General features: G+C 45.1%; 1 protein-coding gene across 1 annotated transcript in view; it reads left to right on the forward strand.

Moving 5' to 3' along the window:
- Positions 1-1177: 1177 nt before the first annotated feature.
- LOC134222992 (uncharacterized) overlaps positions 1178-18366 on the forward strand; it is a 35206-nt gene continuing 18017 nt past the window's right edge. Inside the window, exon 1 of the mRNA XM_062702131.1 lies at positions 1178-1209. Within this exon, the coding sequence (XP_062558115.1) occupies positions 1178-1209 (32 nt within the window). The remainder of the gene's footprint in view (positions 1210-18366) is intronic.

Here is an 18366-nt window from a genome sequence, read left to right on the forward strand (position 1 = left end):
CCTTGAAATTAATACAATAGTATTCATATTTAAAATCAGAACTTGAAAATTTCAAGCATAACAAAATTTACAAAATTCATTTCATTTGAACAATTCACTTTTTCAATATTTCAGCACTTCGAACATAATATTTTAAGAATAGACGAAATTTGGATCTACCGTTCGCTTGCGAATCCTTTTCGATCGCCGTGGACACACGTTCGGCAAGTTCGCCGAAGTCGCGTTTCGTTTTCTGGCCTTTGCCGGAACCATAGGGAATCCCCTGAATGGTTCATCATCAGAGCCGCTTCCAGCGTTGACTTCTTCGGTGTCCTCTTCGTGTTGTTCTTCAATTTCAGTTCGTTCTTCGATCATAGCATCTCTACCACCCGTACCGACTCCCAGCCACACGTTTTGCCTCGGCTGCGGAGTTTGCCCCTTGTAGCACCTAAGCTGATTTCGGTGGGCCATGGTGAGAGCGCTTCCAATTGCTATCTGAATTCCATTCATCATCATCGCTGTCATCGTCAGCTCTTTGAATCGTCGACATTCTGCCCATTAAGGTGCTCAGCTCTTTCTCCGCGCTCGTACCGGGTTTCGCAACATCCACGAACTTTACCGCATCCCTTTTCATATTCTTTAATTTAAAACATTTCCTTTTTATGTGTCCTTTGACCCCACAAAAGTCGCATGTTATTTTAGAATAATCTGTCCTACGTCTGTCGTTAAATTTATTGAACCTAACTGTTTTTTGTGTTGGGCTGCTGTAATCCTGAGTACGTCTCACGTCATTGTGTGAATATGTGTCTCGATTGTTGGGTCTGTAGGGCTGGAAACCTAACCTTTCCCTAACTGGTCTCCGAACTTGATTCGGTCGCTCCGGTGATCCCACCTGACTATTCCTTGCTGTGTTATATACCTGAAGCAATTGATTATTCCTCGACCCCTGAGGAAAGCCCGTATTGATTGTCTTCGCATTGTCTTTAGCAATACTCCAGGTAGTAATAAATTTGTCCATGGACTCAAGGGACAAATTTTCTTCATTTAAAAGTTTCTGTTTTAGAGCCTCATCCCTCAGCCCATGCAAAATCCTGTCTTGAATGGCAATGTCCTTAAACCCGCCAAAACCGCAGAATTCCGCTTGGAGTTTTACCGCCAAGACGAAATCCTCGGCTAACTCATCTGGTTGTTGGACGCGATGACTAAACCGGAATCGCTGAACCAAATCAGGTTCGGTTTTATCGAACCTTTGTTTTAACTGATTAACAATTTCAGCGTAACCAACTGTCGCTAATGTTCCTTGCTGGAACACTAGTTTCAGTTGAGAATAGACATAAGTTCATGAAATGTGACTTTTTCTGAACATCTGACAACTCATTTGCCTCAACAGAGAATTGCAGACGGTCTACCCGGTCTGAAAAGGAAGTTCCCTGCGGTATGGCTCAATACTAGAAGCCATGCCACCTGGGATCTGATTTCCAAGCATGTTCAATTCTCGTACAGATACGATTGGTTCTCGCCCAAGGCCTTTGCCTGTGCCGACAATTGTCGCAATTACCCTCTTCCGGAAGGCAACCCGAAGCCGTTAAATTTTCGGACCACTATCAACCGTCCTGGGTAGCACGTCACTTCGAGAGTTGCCTGAGGTCTTCCGACGAAAATGATTTTCCTTCCCCACAGCAGACCGATGATAACTAAACTAGCTGCTTATGTCGTGGTTATCCAACGCGAACGATTTCCCACCGTCCTCGTTGTCTGGTGTTGTAGAAAGCCGTCGCAGTGGGAGACAATACTCTGCAATTTTGCCGTGTCGCCTTCCCGCTCCCGTAGGCTGTTATCGACCTGCTTCTCCGTAGCTGTTGCCGTGAAAAAAAAATGTTCGCAAAAATGCCGTTGGAATTCGCACTTTTGTGCTGTTGATAAAACCGTTCGCAGCGTGCAATGATAATCACCCGTTAAAATTTACATTAGGTCACAAATTCACAATGCCGCAATGGCGTTATTCACGCTAGGTTCTTAAAAATTAATTACCTCGTCGCCAGTTAATAAAGATGGAGGCTGGTGTTTGCTGGTTGATCGTCCAGATAGAAGTGGACGAGTATTTATTAATCATTTATCTCGGAATCTATAGGCGTTACATGAGTTATGTTTGTTGACGTTTAGCCAAGGTATGTTTAATCTAAAGGTATGTACAATTCTTATGTATTTGATGTGGGTGACACAACAAAAGTGTGATGATTTTTGGCAGCAACCCTGGTGTGAAATTTCTTCGCTTGCTGTTAGTGGTCTCAAAACGGAAATGGAAGTACGGTAGTGACGCCAACTCGGAAAAAAATTCCACTCAATTTTTCTGGCAATCGGCGTTTCAAACATGGACAGTGCGGTTAGGTCCAGGATCGGGGACCGCATAGAAAAAAAAACTACGATACCCAGCACACGTGCTTAGTAGTTGCCAAGCTACCACACGGAAGAGTATTGTAGTGTCGGACTCGACAAATGAAAGTAATACTAAACTACCTTGAGCTACATCTATTATTCCCCAGGAACTATCTCCAAGCATTACTTCTGGGCAGGGTTTGCAGAAATCGCTCTCAATAGATAACGAACAACGATAAAAGAGAGGCAAAAACTGTTCCGAATCATAACAAGCCATGATAACAAATTTATCAAACTTGCATACAAGTGCGAAAAAACAGAATCGGATAGGCTGCCCCCACAGAAAACTGGTGGTTCTCGCTTTGTTTTCGCTCCTTTCGCGTTGGTTACTGCACACACAGCTGTGTAGAATAAGTTGAAATGCATCTTCAGAGCCAGTGCTCCCCACATTTGGAGCTTTCTAAAAGAAATTTGTCATGGTATAACATCCCGAATCAGTTCTCTATCATGACAGCTTGCGAAAAAAGTTTCTCGCGGTATGCTACATATCGTATATGTATACAGAGATGATAAGTGAGAGACTTGCTCTTTCTCTTTAGGATTCGATCCCTGCTACTGGGGGATCTAGGGCAGCAGGGACTATGTCCAGGGGCTTGACGATCCCTCCCCCAGGCCATCTGCGAGTTGTGGGGCTTGCCTAGGATATGGTGGAGTTTGACACTGGGCCCTGTTAAATTCCTATAAAAAGCTGCATGTATCCGCAAGTAGGCTCCGCCAAAGCGACCGTGTGCCGCTCAAAGCGCACAACCCCAAGTCCTGGTGTTAGGTGGGACGCTAAACAGCGCTGACACGACGGCCCTCCGACGAGACAGGAGGTTTGCGCAGGCCCAATAAGCCGCCTGGAAAACCAATAATTACGAACAATATAAAAGATAATGCGACTCGATATAATCGGCAAAGACCTAGGCGACGAATAAAGGATCACGATTGGAAGCTTGGAACATGGAACTGCAATTAGCTAGGTTTCGCAGGTTGCGACAGGATGATCTACGATGAATTACATCCCCGCAACTTCGACGTCGTGGCGCTGCAGGAGATTTGCTGGACAGGACAGAAAGTGTGGAAAAGCGGGCATCAAGCGGCTACCTTCTACCAAAGCTGTGGCACCACCAACGAGCTGGGAACCGGCTTCATAGTGCTGGGCAAGATGCGCCAACGCGTGATTGGGTGGCAGCCAATCAACGCAAGGATGAGCAAGCTGAGGATTAAAGGCCGTTTCTTCAACTATAGCATCATCAACGTGCACTGCCCACACGAAGGGAGACCCGACGACGAGGAAGAAGCGTTCTACGCACAGCTGGAGCAGACATACGATGGATGCCCACTGCGGGACTTCAAAATCGTCATCGGTGACATGAACGCACAGATAGGAAGGGAGAAAATGTATAGACCGGTCATCGGACCGGATAGTCTGCACACCGTATCGAATGACAACGGCCAACGATGCATAAACTTCGCAGCCTCCCGCGGAATGGTAGTCCGAAGCACCTTCTTTCCCCGCAAAAGTATCCACAAGGCCACATGGAGATCACCTAACCAAGAAACGGAAAACCAAATCGACCACGTTCCAATCGACGGTAAATTCTTCTCCGACATCACGAACGTCCGCACTAACCGCAGTGCGAATATTGAATCTGACCACTACCTCATTGCAGTATGCCTACGCTCAAAACTCTCGACGGTGTACAACACGCGTCGAAGTCAGACGCCGCGGCTTAACATTGAGCGGCTACAAGACGGTGGACTAGCCCAAGAATACGCGCAGCAGCTGGAAGTGGTACTCCCAACGGAAGAGCAGCTAGGCGCAGCGTCTCTTGAAGATGGCTGGAGAGATATTCGATCCAACATTGGTAGTAACGCAACCGCTGCAATTGGCACGGTGCCCCCGGATCAGAGAAACGACTGGTATGACGGCGAATGTGAGCAGTTAGTAGAAGAGAAGAATGTAGAATGGGCGAGATTGCTGTAACATCGTACGAGGGCGAACGAGGCACGATATAAACGGGCGCGGAACAGACAAAACTTGATTTTCCGGAGGAAAAAGCGCTAGCAGGAAGATCGAGACCGTGAAGAGACGGAGCAACTGCACCGCGCTAATAACACACGAAAGTTCTATGAGAAGTTGAACCGTTCACGTAAGGGACACGTGCCACAGCCTGATATGTGTAAGGACATAAACGGGAACCTTCTTACCAACGAGCGTGAGGTGATCCAAAGGTGGCGGCAGCACTACGAAGAGCACCTGAATGGCGATGTGGCAGACGAAGATGGCGGTATGGTGATGGACCTGGGGGAACGCGCGCAGGACATAATTTTACCGACTCCGGATCTCCAGGAAATCCAGGTGGAGATTGATTGAGGAGAAACACGGTGGTGAGGCACCGGCTAGAGCGCTGCACTGGGTCATTACCAAGGTTTGGGAGGAGGAAGTTTTGCCGCAGGAGTGGATGGAAGGTGTCGTGTGTCCCATATACAAAAAGGGCGATAAGCTGGATTGTAGCAACTACCGCGCAATCACATTGCTGAACGCCGCCTACAAGGTACTCTCCCAAATTTTATGCCGTCGACTAGCACCAATTGCAAGGGAGTTCGTGGGGCAGTACCAGGCGGGTTTTATGCGCGTATGCTCCACCACGGACCAGGTGTTCGCCATTCGCCAAGTACTGCAGAAATGCCGCGAATACAACGTGCCCACACATCATCTATTCATCGACTTCAAAGCCGCATATGATACAATCGATCGGGACCAGCTATGGCAGCTAATGCACGAACACGGATTTCCGGATAAACTGACACGGTTGATCAAAGCGACGATACATCGGGTGATGTGCGTAGTTCGAGTTTCAGGGACATTATCGAGTCCCTCCGAAAAACGCAGAGTGTTACGGCAAGGTGATGGTCTTTCGTGTCTGCTATTCAACATCGCTTTGGAAGGGGTAATACGAAGAGCAGGGATTAACACGAGTGGTACAATTTTCAATAAGTCCGTCCAGCTATTTGGCTTCGCCGACGACATAGATATTATGGCACGTAACTTTGAGAAGATGGAGGAAGCCTACATCATACTGAAGAGGGAAGCTAAGCGGATCGGATCTAAGCGGATCTAATCGTCAAAGACGAAGTACATGATAGGAAGAGGTTAAAGAGATAACAATGTGAGCCACCCACCGCGAGTTTGCATCGGTGGTGACGAAATCGAGGTGGTAGAAGAATTTGTGTACTTGGTTGGGCTCACTGGTGACTGCCGAAAATGATACCAGCAGATAAATTCGGAGACGCATAGTGGCTGGAAATCGTACATACTTTGGACTCCGCAAGCCGCTGAGCGATCGAATAGAGTTCGCCGCCGTACTGACAATCTACAAAACGCTCATTAGACCGGTAGTCCTCTACGGACACGAGACCTGGACGATGCTCGTGGAGGACCAACGCGCACTTGGAGTTTTCGAAAGGAAAGCGCTGCTTACCACCTATGGTGGGGTGCAGATGGCGGACGATACGTGGAGAAGGCGAATGAACCTCGAGTTGCATCAGCTGTTGGGAGAACCATCCATCGTTCACACCGCGAAAATCGGACGACTGCGGTGGTCCGGGCACCTAGCCAGAATGTCGGACAGTAAACCGGTGAAAATGGTTCTCGACAACGATCCGACGGGCACAAGAAGGTGCGAAGCGGGAAGGTGGATCGATCAGGTGGAAGATGACTTGCGGACCCTCCGTAGACTGCGTGGCTGGCGACGTGTAGCCATGGACCGAGCCGAATGGAAAAGACTCTTATATACCGCACAGGCCACTTCGGCCTTAGTCTGAATAAATGAAATGAATTCTGGGGGTCGCGGAATGTTCTGATAAATTTATAGTGATGGTATACATTCTTCGGAAGAACGGACGGACGAGACGGCAGAACTACTTTCGACGAAGGAATCTCATCAATCATTGACTTATTCCAGGCAAACGGCTACTTCCGAAAAGGAAATCAAAATTTCCGTTGCTTGATGTAGAACCAACACCTACTTTTGAGAAAAGAATTGAATCCAAGATTTCCTCAATTGCCCTAGCCAACGCCAAAAAATGTATGCCAAATGATCGTTATGCGAAATATCCTTCGTTCCAATGACCTTTTGCCAAATGGCGTTATGTCAAATGGCTTTATGCCAAGTGACCTGCTTCCGCCCTTCTCGGCGTCGTGGTGCTGAAAGTACAGTTTCTCGTCTCTAACTTTGAGTGTTGAGTACGTTAAGATATAGTGAGCTATTCTCGCTGTCACGGTACTAACATATCAGTTTCGTTTTTCGTTGCGTTTTCGCGGAACTTTTTCGTCAAGCGGGGGCGGCCCAAAAATGGCACAGTGAGTAATCACACCGATTACATCGATCGTAGCCTTTCACGTGCCTCGTGTACTTTAAAAGGTTGAGATCCAGTTAATCCGAGTGGACCAGGGAGTCTCGTACGTCCGAGCCCGAAAGAGCTTCGAGCCACTTCGAAAGAGCTTCGGCGGAATCTACGCGAAAGCCACCATAACAAGCAAAGCCCAGAAAATCCAGACACTACCGAAAACCATTTCCGAACTACGTCAAGAAAAAGAAATATTTTAAGCTCTTTTTAGTGGAATGTATTCAACCGTCTAAGACGAGTTTAATACTCTCCATTTAATTCCACTAATTATTACGTTATCATTGCAGATACGTATTGTGAGAATCGGTAATAAGCTGGAAAGGAACCACCCATCCAGATGCAACGCGTCTTACCTGTCCGCTAGTTTGCTGTAGAATATGACAGATTGACTTGCTACCTGGACGAACCACACAGTCAAAGTCGAGTCAAGTACGAGACACTGAAGACGATCACACAGTTGTGGTCGAAATACGTATCTGCAAAGATAACGAAATAATTAGTGGAATTCAATGGAGGATACTAAACTCGTCTTAGACGGTTGAAAAAACAAAGCAATCCAGCGGAGCTAACAAAGTTCTGGCAGCCGTTCATAAGAGCGGAACCATTGAAAAGCTGATCCGTAAAGTTTCCGACCTTACAGACATAATCGGCAAGCTGCAAGAAAACCTAGAAGTCAAGGACAAGATCTTACACACTCCGATTCTTTAGGAGCTCAAGCCGTAGATGGGTATCCGAGTAGCTGTGGCCCCGTCAGTGCCGACGCTTCACCACAACCAGAACTGGCGGACAACCCCCCAAGCTAGAATATCATCCTTGCAAATCAAGTCGTCCTACCACAAGGATCATGATCAGGTCTATAGAATATGCTTTAGCCCTACGCTAGCTATCAATCAGTCGCCGTGGGAGTTTTGGACGCCATCCCTTTCAAAGGTAGGGAAAGAGCGGCTACAATCCAATAGAATCGCAGCTTCTCACCTTCCAGAACCCCAAACAATGGGAAAAACTTCAACGTCACCTTCTCCCTAGAGGAACTTGATTTCGCGCTGAGGGAATGCAAAGGTAAATCTGATAGTTCAAACAATATGGGATACCCGACGCTGAAAATGCTGCCACCCAAAATAAAAGAAGCCTCCGGTAGGCCATCAAAAAGGAATGATTGAATGGCTCACTCTTTGCGAAGTGGAAAGAAAGTTCTGTGGTTCCGATTTTGCAAGGACATGGCCAAGCCAATGGAGTGGATAATTAACAGGATATTGATGGACGTCTATTTTGCTATACATATCATTATTTAATTAAAATTTGTAATAAGCGTCAGAAAATCTATTTTCGCTTATTTCTGACCGAATGCTAAGCTGAACGTGAACAAGTTACTGAAGCAACGTTTCCTTGCAAGAAGGAAACCCATTTACACACATGATAAGGACAATATGCTCATCATCTTTATCCTCTGTAAACAGCCCAAGTTCCTTTATTAACCCCGCAGGAACCAATAACTCTCCTTTTTTGATGGCTTTGTTTGTCACATATCACAACTCTGTCACCTTATTGTGTCTTCTGTCATTTCCCGGCTCCGATGGCAGCCAGTAGTGCAAGCGAGGTGCTATCAACGTACTCTCATCATGGCCCTCCATCGCAGGCTTACCCCTTCCAAACGAAAAGCGGTCGATTGACAACACAAGGGTCGTACCGGTTGGTGCCGCTTAAGTGCTGATGGAAAATAAATACATAAACGAAAACAAACCTCACCCAAAAAATGTCCGTGCCAGTGGCAGATCATCGCCGGTGATCAGAGAGTGGTGAATGGTTCAATGAAAACTGTATTTCCTCACCACGCGATGGGCGGAAAGGGGGGGATTATATTTTGATGGGGCCCCAAATTGGACCAATGAATGACACACAGATCAAACAATGGGAGCATTTCGAATGTTGGCATATGTGTCCGTAAAATACACAAAATAATGGCAGGACCCTCTCACGGCAGCAGATCCAGTAGTTTGTTATAATCTTGCTCAGCCTGACGAATAAAAAGAAGCGCGCTCAAGTCCATATCGGCGTGGGGGTAACAAGGGCAAGGTGAAATTGGGCAGCAGACTGACAGTGACGATGATGATGACGTGCCATCATATCCTTCCGAGAATTTCACCCATCAACCAGCCGGGGATTGTGGGTCGTACGAACATCTGGGTGCGCTATCGGTACTGCGAGTTGGGATTGGGATGGCACATTTTCACGTCCCGATTGGAATGTGGAACGATGGTGGAATGGCTTGATTATTTTCATTCCGTGCGGTTTTGTTTTGCTTTCGATTCAAGAAACGACAACGTTTGAAACCTATTGTCCTCCGAACCGAGATGCGTGTACCGATGTAGCAGTCTGCCACTGGCGGAGAAACTTGAGTTGACGGTCTTAGTTCAGTGTCTTCTGCTGAAATCGAATCATCCAGACACGTTTGTCGTCGGAACAAGCTAACAATACTAAATTGGACGTCCGATGAATGATGATGATTGGATCAGCTTGTTCATTGTGACAGGACGGTTGCGATTTGCTCTTGATTTGGTTTTTTGGATAGTGATATCATTGCAGCAATGGCGTACTGCAGTGGAACACGGCGGGAGAGTTTTGCTGCATTTTATGAATATAAACTGAGATTTAGAACCATTCCACAGTGGTCCAGGTGGCATACAAAGCGGTAATAAGTTGTTCAAGCCGAAAATAACAGAGATAGAAAAAAACTTTGTTCTACAAAGTTGCTCGTAACGGTGAGGGGCTTGTTGAGGTTTTCATAAAAATTAGGGTGGGCCACTTTTTCATTTGCAGAGATACGGCTATACAATGTTCCGCGAAGTTATAGTTCAGCCAGATTCCAAGAATTTTGCTAAAAAAATTATTTCTCTAGCTCTTAAATTGACTGATTTAGAGCAATTTTCCCAAGTTTACTTAGGGTGACCCTTAAAAACAGTTTTTTTGCTCTAACTTTTTTGTTTCAAATTTATCAGCAAAGTGATGTTCAGACCACTTTTTTTGCTTTGCAAGGCGCAACTTTTCATGGACTTAGCGTTGCCATATCTCATGCGGATCAAAAGTTATTGAGGTTTTTCTTCGAAAAAAACGTTTTCTTCTAACGGCTGTATCTATGAATGGCGCAAACATTTTTTCAATCTGTTTTCTCGAGCTTATTCTACTACTTTCAGGCTTCATTTCAGGATGTTAAATCGAGGGGATAATTGAAAATAACACCATATTATTGCAATGAAAAATTACCGTTTTTTTCCATTTTCAAGCACTAGTTTGCTATTTTTAAGTGTTTTGCTTCCATGGCTTACTTCGTGATATGGCAAACGCCACACCATTTTGTTATAGAGCCTGAGTAGAAGTTAATATCTTGAAAACAGCAGTAATTATTAAACTTGATATAAATAAGAGGTAAGATGACAAAAAATAATAACAAAACTTAATATCCAAAATAAATACTTTAGGCATAACATTATCAGATATTTTAATACAAAACGAAAAATAATTATGTTTTGCCTTTGATATTGTAATAACAACATATGTTATGCCTTAAACATTTTGTATATTACTTTTTGTTATTTCGTATCTTATACATGTGAGTAATTCTCGCTGAGATCGGGCCATTATTTGCACGGTCTTTGAAAATGCCCAAATTTATGTTCATTTGAATGCTTTCGGCGAGTTTATTAGGGATCCGAGTTAAATTTTTCAGAAAGATGGACCCCTCGTTAGTTATGGACGAAATCACTTTTTTTGTCGATAAATTCTCGATTCACCAAAACTGTCATAACTCCAACATTTCTCAACCGATCTGCATTCGTGATAGGGGTTCGAAGCCGGTTGGTAGACTCAATGCCTAATGATCGGATTGGCATTTATAAGTGTAGTAATTTCAAATATCAGTTTACATTTGGTCGGGGTTGTGCCAAATCGCACAAAACACCTAAAATAAATGACCTATTTTTCAGCGCAAACTTTCGTTTGGCAAATTGGCGTATCGAATATACCTCAACCCAAATAACTGAGGATATCCTACAAAAATTTATGTATGAGTTGAAACAAAATGATTTTCGTTTTCCTTTTATGTATAATATATCACAAGTCAACCCAAAAACCGCTTGGTGCGGCTTGGCGAAACCCCGTCTATCTGATCTGTCTGATACTTTGAAACGAGTGAACACTGAACATCTCACAGGATGTTGTGGATGTGGAACTTCATTTTAATAAAATGTTTCTGACTCCCCTTCCTTTTTCATTCTTTTTTAACTAATTTAATTTGCTAATTATCTAATACATGCATTCTTCATCTCTAAGACTAGGTGTTCCGTGTTTTCTTAACACTATCATCCTTATTTACATACTTTGTTACATTTCAAATGCCTCTGGCAGTTAGGATTTCCACTGGTTCAATTGAACCATGTAGGAATTACAATAATTTCAACTTAAACTAATTATTATTATTATTTATTCAGACTAAGGCCGAAGTGGCCTGTGCGGTATATAAGAGTCTTCTCCATTCGGCTCGGTCCATGGCTACACGTCGCCAACCACGCAGTCTACGGAGGGTCCGCAAGTCAGCTTCCACCTGATCGATCCACCTTGCCCGCTGCGCACCTCGCCTTCTTGTGCCCGTCGGATCGTTGTCGAGAACCATTTTCACCGGGTTACTGTCCGACATTCTGGCTACGTGCCCGGACCACCGCAGTCGTCCGATTTTCGCGGTGTGAACGATGGATGGTTCTCCCAACAGCTGATGCAACTCGTGGTTCATTCGCCTCCTCCACGTACCGTCCGCCATCTGCACCCCACCATAGATGGTACGCAGCACTTCCCTTTCGAAAACTCGAAGTGCGCGTTGGTCCTCCACGAGCATCGTCCAGGTCTCGTGTCCGTAGTGGACTACCGGTCTAATGAGCGTTTTGTAGATTGTCAGTTTGGTACGGCGGCGAACTCTATTCGATCGGAGCGTCTTGCGGAGTCCAAAGTACGTACGATTTCTAGCCACTATGCGTCTCCGAATTTCTCTGCTGGTGTCATTTTCGGCAGTCACCAGTGAGCCCAAGTACACAAATTCTTCTACCACCTCGATTTCATCACCAACGATGCAAACTCGCGGTGGGTGGATCACATTGTCGTCTCTTGAACCTCTTCATATCATGTACTTTGTATTCGACGTGTTAATGACTAGTCCGATCCGCTTAGCTTCCCTCTTCAGTCTGATGTAGGCTTCCTCCATCTTCTCAAAGTTACGTGCCATAATATCTATGTCGTCGGCGAAGCCAAATAGCTGGACGGACTTATTGAAAATTGTACCACTCGTGTTAATCCCTGCTCTTCGTATTACACCTTCCAAAGCGATGTTGAATAGCAAACACGAAAGACCATCACCTTGCCGTAACCCTCTGCGGGTTTCGAAGGGACTCGAGAATGCCCCTGAAACTCGAACTACGCACATCACCCGATCCATCGTCGCTTTGATCAACCGTGTCAGTTTATCCGGAAATCCGTGTTCGTGCATTAGCTGCCATAGCTGGTCCCGATCGATTGTATCATATGCGGCTTTGAAGTCGATGAATAGATGATGTGTGGGCACGTTGTATTCGGGCATTTCTGCAGTACTTGGCGAATGGCGAACACCTGGTCCGTGGTGGAGCGTTCGCCCATTAAACCCGCCTGGTACTGCCCCACGAACTCCCTTGCAGTTGGTGCTAGTCGACGGCATAAAATTTGGGAGAGTACCTTGTAGGCGGCGTTCAGTGATTGCGCGGTAGTTGCTACAATCTAGCTTATCGCCCTTTTTGTAGATGGGACACACGACACCTTCCATCCACTCCTGCGGCAGAACCTCATCCTCCCAAACCTTGGTAATCAACCAGTGCAGCGTTCTAGCCAGTGCTTCACCACCGTGTTTAAACAGCTCTCCTGGTAGTTGGTCAACTCCAGGGGCTTTGTTGTTTTTCAGCCGGCGGATCTCCTCCTGGATTTCCTGGAGATTCGGAGCCGGAAGTCGCATGTCCTGCGCGCGTGCTCCTAGGTTCATTACCATACCGCCACCGTTGTCTGCCATATCGCTATTGAGGTGCTCTTCGTAGTGCTGCCGCCACCTTTGGATCACCTCACGCTCGTTCGTAAGAAGGTTCCCGTTTATGTCCTTACACATATCGGGCTGTGGCACGTGGCCCTTACGTGAACGGTTCAACTTCTCATAGAACTTTCGTGCGTTATTAGCGCGGTACAGTTCCTCCGTCTCTTCACGGTCTCGATCTTCCTGCTGGCGCTTTTTCCTCCGGAAATCGAGTTTTGTCTGTTCCGCGCCCGTTTGTATCGTGCCTCGTTCGCCCTCGTGCGGTGTTGCAGCAATCTCGCCCATGCTGCATTCTTCTCCTCACATTCGTCGTCATATCAGTCGTTTCTCTGATCCGGAGCCACCGTGCCTAGTGCAGATCGAATATCCCTCCAGCCATCTTCAAGAGATGCTGCGCCTAGCTGCTCTTCCGTTGGGAGTGCCACTTCCAGCTGCTGCGCGTAGTCTTGGGCTAGTCTACCGTCTTGTAGCCGCCCAATGTTAAGCCGCGGCGGACGACTCCGACGCGTGTTGATCACCGTCGAGAGTTTTGAGCGCAGACATACTGCGACGAGGTAGTGGTCAGATTCAATATTCGCACTGCGGTAAGTGCGTACGTTCGTGATGTCGGAGAAGAATTTACCGTCGATTAGAACGTGGTCGATTTGGTTTTCCGTTACTTGATTAGGTGATTTCCATGTGGCCTTGTGGATATTCTTGCAGGGGAAAAAAGTGGTTCGGACTACCATTCCGCGAGAGGCTGCGAAATGTATGCATCGTTGGCCGTTGTCGTTCGATACGGTGTGCAAACTATTCGGTTCGATGACCGGTCTATACATTTCCCCCTTTCCTACCTGAGCATTCATGTCACCGATGACGATTTTGACGTCCCGCAGTGGGCATACATCGTATGTCTGCTCCAGCTGCGCATAGAACGCTTCTTTCTCGTCGTCGGATCTCCCTTCGTGTGGGCAGTGCACGTTGATGATGCTATAGTTGAAGAAACGGCCTTTTATCCTCAGCTTGCACATCCTTGCGTTGATTGGCTGCCACCCAATCACGCGTTGGCGCATCTTTCCCAGCACTATGAAGCCGGTTCCCAGCTCGTTGGTGGTGCCACAGCTTTGGTAGAAGGTAGCTGCTCGATGCCCGCTTTTCCACACTTTCTGTCCTGTCCAGCAGATTTCCTGCAGCGCTACGACATCGAAGTTGCGGGGATGTAATTCATCGTAGATTATCCTGTCGCAACCTGCGAAGCCTAGCGACTTGCAGTTCCATGTTCCAAGCTTCCAATCGTGATCCTTTATTCGTCGCCTAGGTCGTTGCCGATTGTATCGAGTCGTATTATCTTCTATGTCGTTCGTAATAGTTGTTTTTAAAGGCGGCTTATTGGGCCTGCGCAAACCTCCTGTCTCGTCGGAGGGCCGTCGTGTCAGGGCTGTTTAGCGTCCCACCTAACACCAGGACTTGGGCTTGTGCGCTTTGAGCGGCACACGGTCGCTTTGGCGGAGCCTACTTGCGGATACATGCAGCTTTTTATAGAGGTTTAACAGGGCCCACTGTCAAACCCCACCACATCCTAGGCAGGCGCCACAACTCGCAGATGGCCTGGGGAGGGATCGTCAAGCCCTTGGACATAGTCCCTGCTGGACTGGACTGGAGTATTAAAAAAATAAATCAGATGGACTTCCAGTGGTTCTGAGGATTTTTGCGTGGGAATTCAACTAAATATCTCACGAAAATTCTAATGTAAACAAATGCAATTGATAAGTCGACTTACTCCGCCACCGCTTTCTACTATAATGACTTTCCGCGTGTCGCCAAACAAAATTATAACATACGCCGCCGAAAAATTCCGGACCGGCGCACAGCTATAGACGCACTTTTTTTCACAGCTATAGACGCACAGTATTTCTGCACAATTCACTCGAAAAACGGATTAAAGCCTGTCCAAGTTAAATTTCGGGCACTTAGATGATGTCCAAATGTTTTATATTCATTTCATCAATTTGGAGGAAAGCTAAATCGTGATGTTAGAGATTTATCTGTCATGAAAATAGATCTTGTCAGTGATTTGCGAAAATGTTTTAACAACATTGGAAGACGGTTGTCCGAGATATTACGTTGACAGGCTTTAAGTAGGAAAACACTTTTTTATACTACTGTTGAGTGAAGTTTGATATTTTGTGAAACTGGCAACACAGGTTATTAAATTAATGCACATACTGTATGGAACAGAGGCAAAAGGATTTAATTAGAATAGTTTAGAGCGGCGACGGAGACTGTGGCTCGTGGATTGAAGTGAAACTAGTTTGTAAGTTATTTCATATAGATAATAAGTTCAATGATAATTCATAATTGCATAATAAATTTCAGCTTTGAAGCTGTGTGAAATGGACACTGCTGTCAAAACCGTGCATGCTCAAAATGAGCTGCTCAAAGTTAAGTTGTATAAAATTAATTAAAAACGGGACATCTCAAATTATCAACTTCAAAAAAATGATAATTTCAAGAAAGCTAAGAATGGACTACCATCATTTTTTGATACAACTGATGAGAAACAAATTTGCTTATCCATCCGAGTGCATTTTACGGCAACAGATCCCTAGTTTAAGGGCAATCATCATTTTATCGAAGTAGTAGTATCTTTTACACTCAAGCTGTGAGTGATCCCGTATTTCATGAAGGTGATAGGGATTCAGTTCGGTTTTGAGTGATTCATTTTTAGCGTGTGTTTAGTTCACGTTCGACCGTCCAGCACGCAGAACGATCGCGTGATCATCGGAATAAATATTGTGTTCTGCTTTGTGCATGTGAGTAAATCAATAATCTAGTTTAGTTCCCTAGACGAGCTCTTTGATCTAGTGAATACCGCTTCTTCATCTCTTCGTTGTATCTTTCAAAAAGTTAAATTGCCAAAACAAACACGTTAAAAAAGGCTGGGAATCCACCAATCAAATTAATTGATAGATTGGTTAGGGGCCGTACACATATTACGTAAGCACTTATGGGGGGAGGGGGGTCGGTCAATATCTTACGCTCCATATAAATAAAAAATCTCTTATATGAAAAAAATCTTACAAGGGGGAGGGGGGGTTCGAAAAACCCAGAATCCATTACCATCGTTGGCACCTTCATTTATTAACGAGTGATGTACTTTTACAACGTTTGGCTCAAAAAGTCAATATTATTCAAAAAGTTCACAAAGCAATCAAGAATAAGTTTCCAAAATATTAACAAATCAATTCAAATAAGTTTGGTGGACTAGACCAACTTTGTATTTGATCTGATGTTGAAATCTAAAACTTGATTAAAAATAATCGTTTCAATTTCAACACAGACATAATGATTTACATTCTGGCGTTGATGCAATTTGAAAATGAGATTTAAGAAAATGTTTTTGATAAAAAATTAGATTTTTTAGATGAAATAAATCTTAAACTTAAGGATTGTTCATTACTATCTTCACAAGTATTGACTGATCTGTTACTGATTTTAAGTCATTAGCCAGGAGATACTTACCTGCATTTTTCCAAAAAAAATTAAAAAATTTCCTTGCCTTTGAATTTTGATACTTAATTTAGAGTTGCCTAGAAGCTTATTCAAAATTGTGAGTTTTATTATAACATCTGGCTCTCTAGTATGTAGCATCATTCCCCTCCTTTCCTGACTGACTGACTGTAAGTACTAGGTCAGCGACGTTATTGATCTTCATCTGTGAACTGCTGAAAAGACAGAGGTCACACAGACTACTAAATACTAAATACTCAACACAACACCTAGCATTAGACAACGAACAGGACGCAACACCCAGTGAACCAGTGGAAAATCTTCCACTTTTCAAAAAGTTTTCTCCTAACTAGGGCGACCCAAACTCCACAGCATGCAAATGTGCCCAGACAACTGACGCCACTAACCGCACGACCTTGAAGCACACAAATGTGAAACATGTACTTTGAGAATAGGTGGAAATCCCAACCTCTATTCACTAGGACTGGACTGCAATTTTCGTCCAAACTGCATTTTCGTCCAAACATTCTGAGACACTGAAGACGGCCTCGCAGTTGAGGTCGAAATACGTATCTTCAAAAATAACAAAACGTAGTAGAATTAAATGGAAAGTACTAAACACGTTTTATACGATTATAGGACAAAAGGCGGAAAGTCAAAAGGTCGAAGGACAAAAAGTCAAAAGGATAAAAGGTCGAAGGGTCAAAAGGTCGAAACAAAAAACTGCGTCAAAAGGTCGAAGGACAAAAGTCGAAATGAGAGAGGCCCTTCTTTTTTCCTTCTTCTTTATTATTTTTTCTCATTCCGTGCCGATAGTTCGAATGAGCCAGACGTGTGTGCTGTGTCTCATCGCGGATAGTGTTCGGTAGTGCGAGTCTATTGTGTGGTGCCTACCTACGGATCCAAGGCGATCGCTGTCAGCGAGTGAAGTAGCTGCTTCTGGCGACGCCAGTGAAGCAGGCTATTGTTACTGCTGCTACCTACAGCAGCAGGGGCAGATAAGTAGAAACGTTTTTATTGTTCTCCCATCTGCTTGATTCGGAGTGGGACTGATAGAATAAATAAAATTAGTTTTTTTTTAAGTTTTTTTTTCTGATTAGCTATTAGTCTTAAGTTAACATAAGCAAAATCATCCTTCCACCTTGCGGGGTGAGAATGGAGACAGAGACTGTGGAAGGCAATGGGCCTCCAAAAGATGCAGGGCGCACACGATTGTACCATGCGGCTTCGCCTGGGCCTTGGGTTGTTTACTTTCGGCAGAAAGTGAAGAGCCTAGATTTTCTGGGCATAAAACGAGATTTGACGCGTCGTTTTACGAAGCTTGAATTCAGCCAAATCAACAGGAACAAACTACGCATCACCGCACCTACATACCAGGTGGCCAATGAAATTGCTGGCGACAGGGCGTACAATGTTGAATATTTAGTTTATGTGCCCTCGCGGGAGATCGAGATAGAAGGCGTAATCAACGCAGCGAGCTTGACTTGCAAGGATGTGCTTGCAGGGAAAGGTCGCCTAAAGAACGCCCTGCAATCTACCGTGGATATTCTGGACTGCAAGGAATTGCATTCAGCAGCCACGGTAGATGGCAAAAAGGTTTATTCCAAGTCAGGCTCGCTTCGGGTGACATTCGCCGGTTCGATGCTTCCAAAGTATGTCGATATAGAAAATATGTTGTTTCCGGTGCGTCTTTTCGTGCCAAGGGTATTTAATTGTACCAATTGCAAACAACTTGGTCACACTGCCGAGTTTTGTGACAACAAACCACGTTGTGGCAAATGCTCAGAAAGACATCGGGAGGAGTTCTGCCAGCAACAAGCAACAAAATGTGCTTATTGTGGTTTGAACCCTCCCCATGGTTTGCAAGAATGCCCGGTGTACAAAAAGCGCACCCAAAAAGTGAAGCGCTCGTTGGTACAGCGCTCCAAGCAGTCGTATGCGGAAATGGTTAGGTCGCAAGACACATCCGC

Source organism: Armigeres subalbatus, chromosome 3 (genome assembly GCF_024139115.2).
Source record: "Armigeres subalbatus isolate Guangzhou_Male chromosome 3, GZ_Asu_2, whole genome shotgun sequence".
Lineage (NCBI taxonomy): Eukaryota > Metazoa > Arthropoda > Insecta > Diptera > Culicidae > Armigeres > Armigeres subalbatus.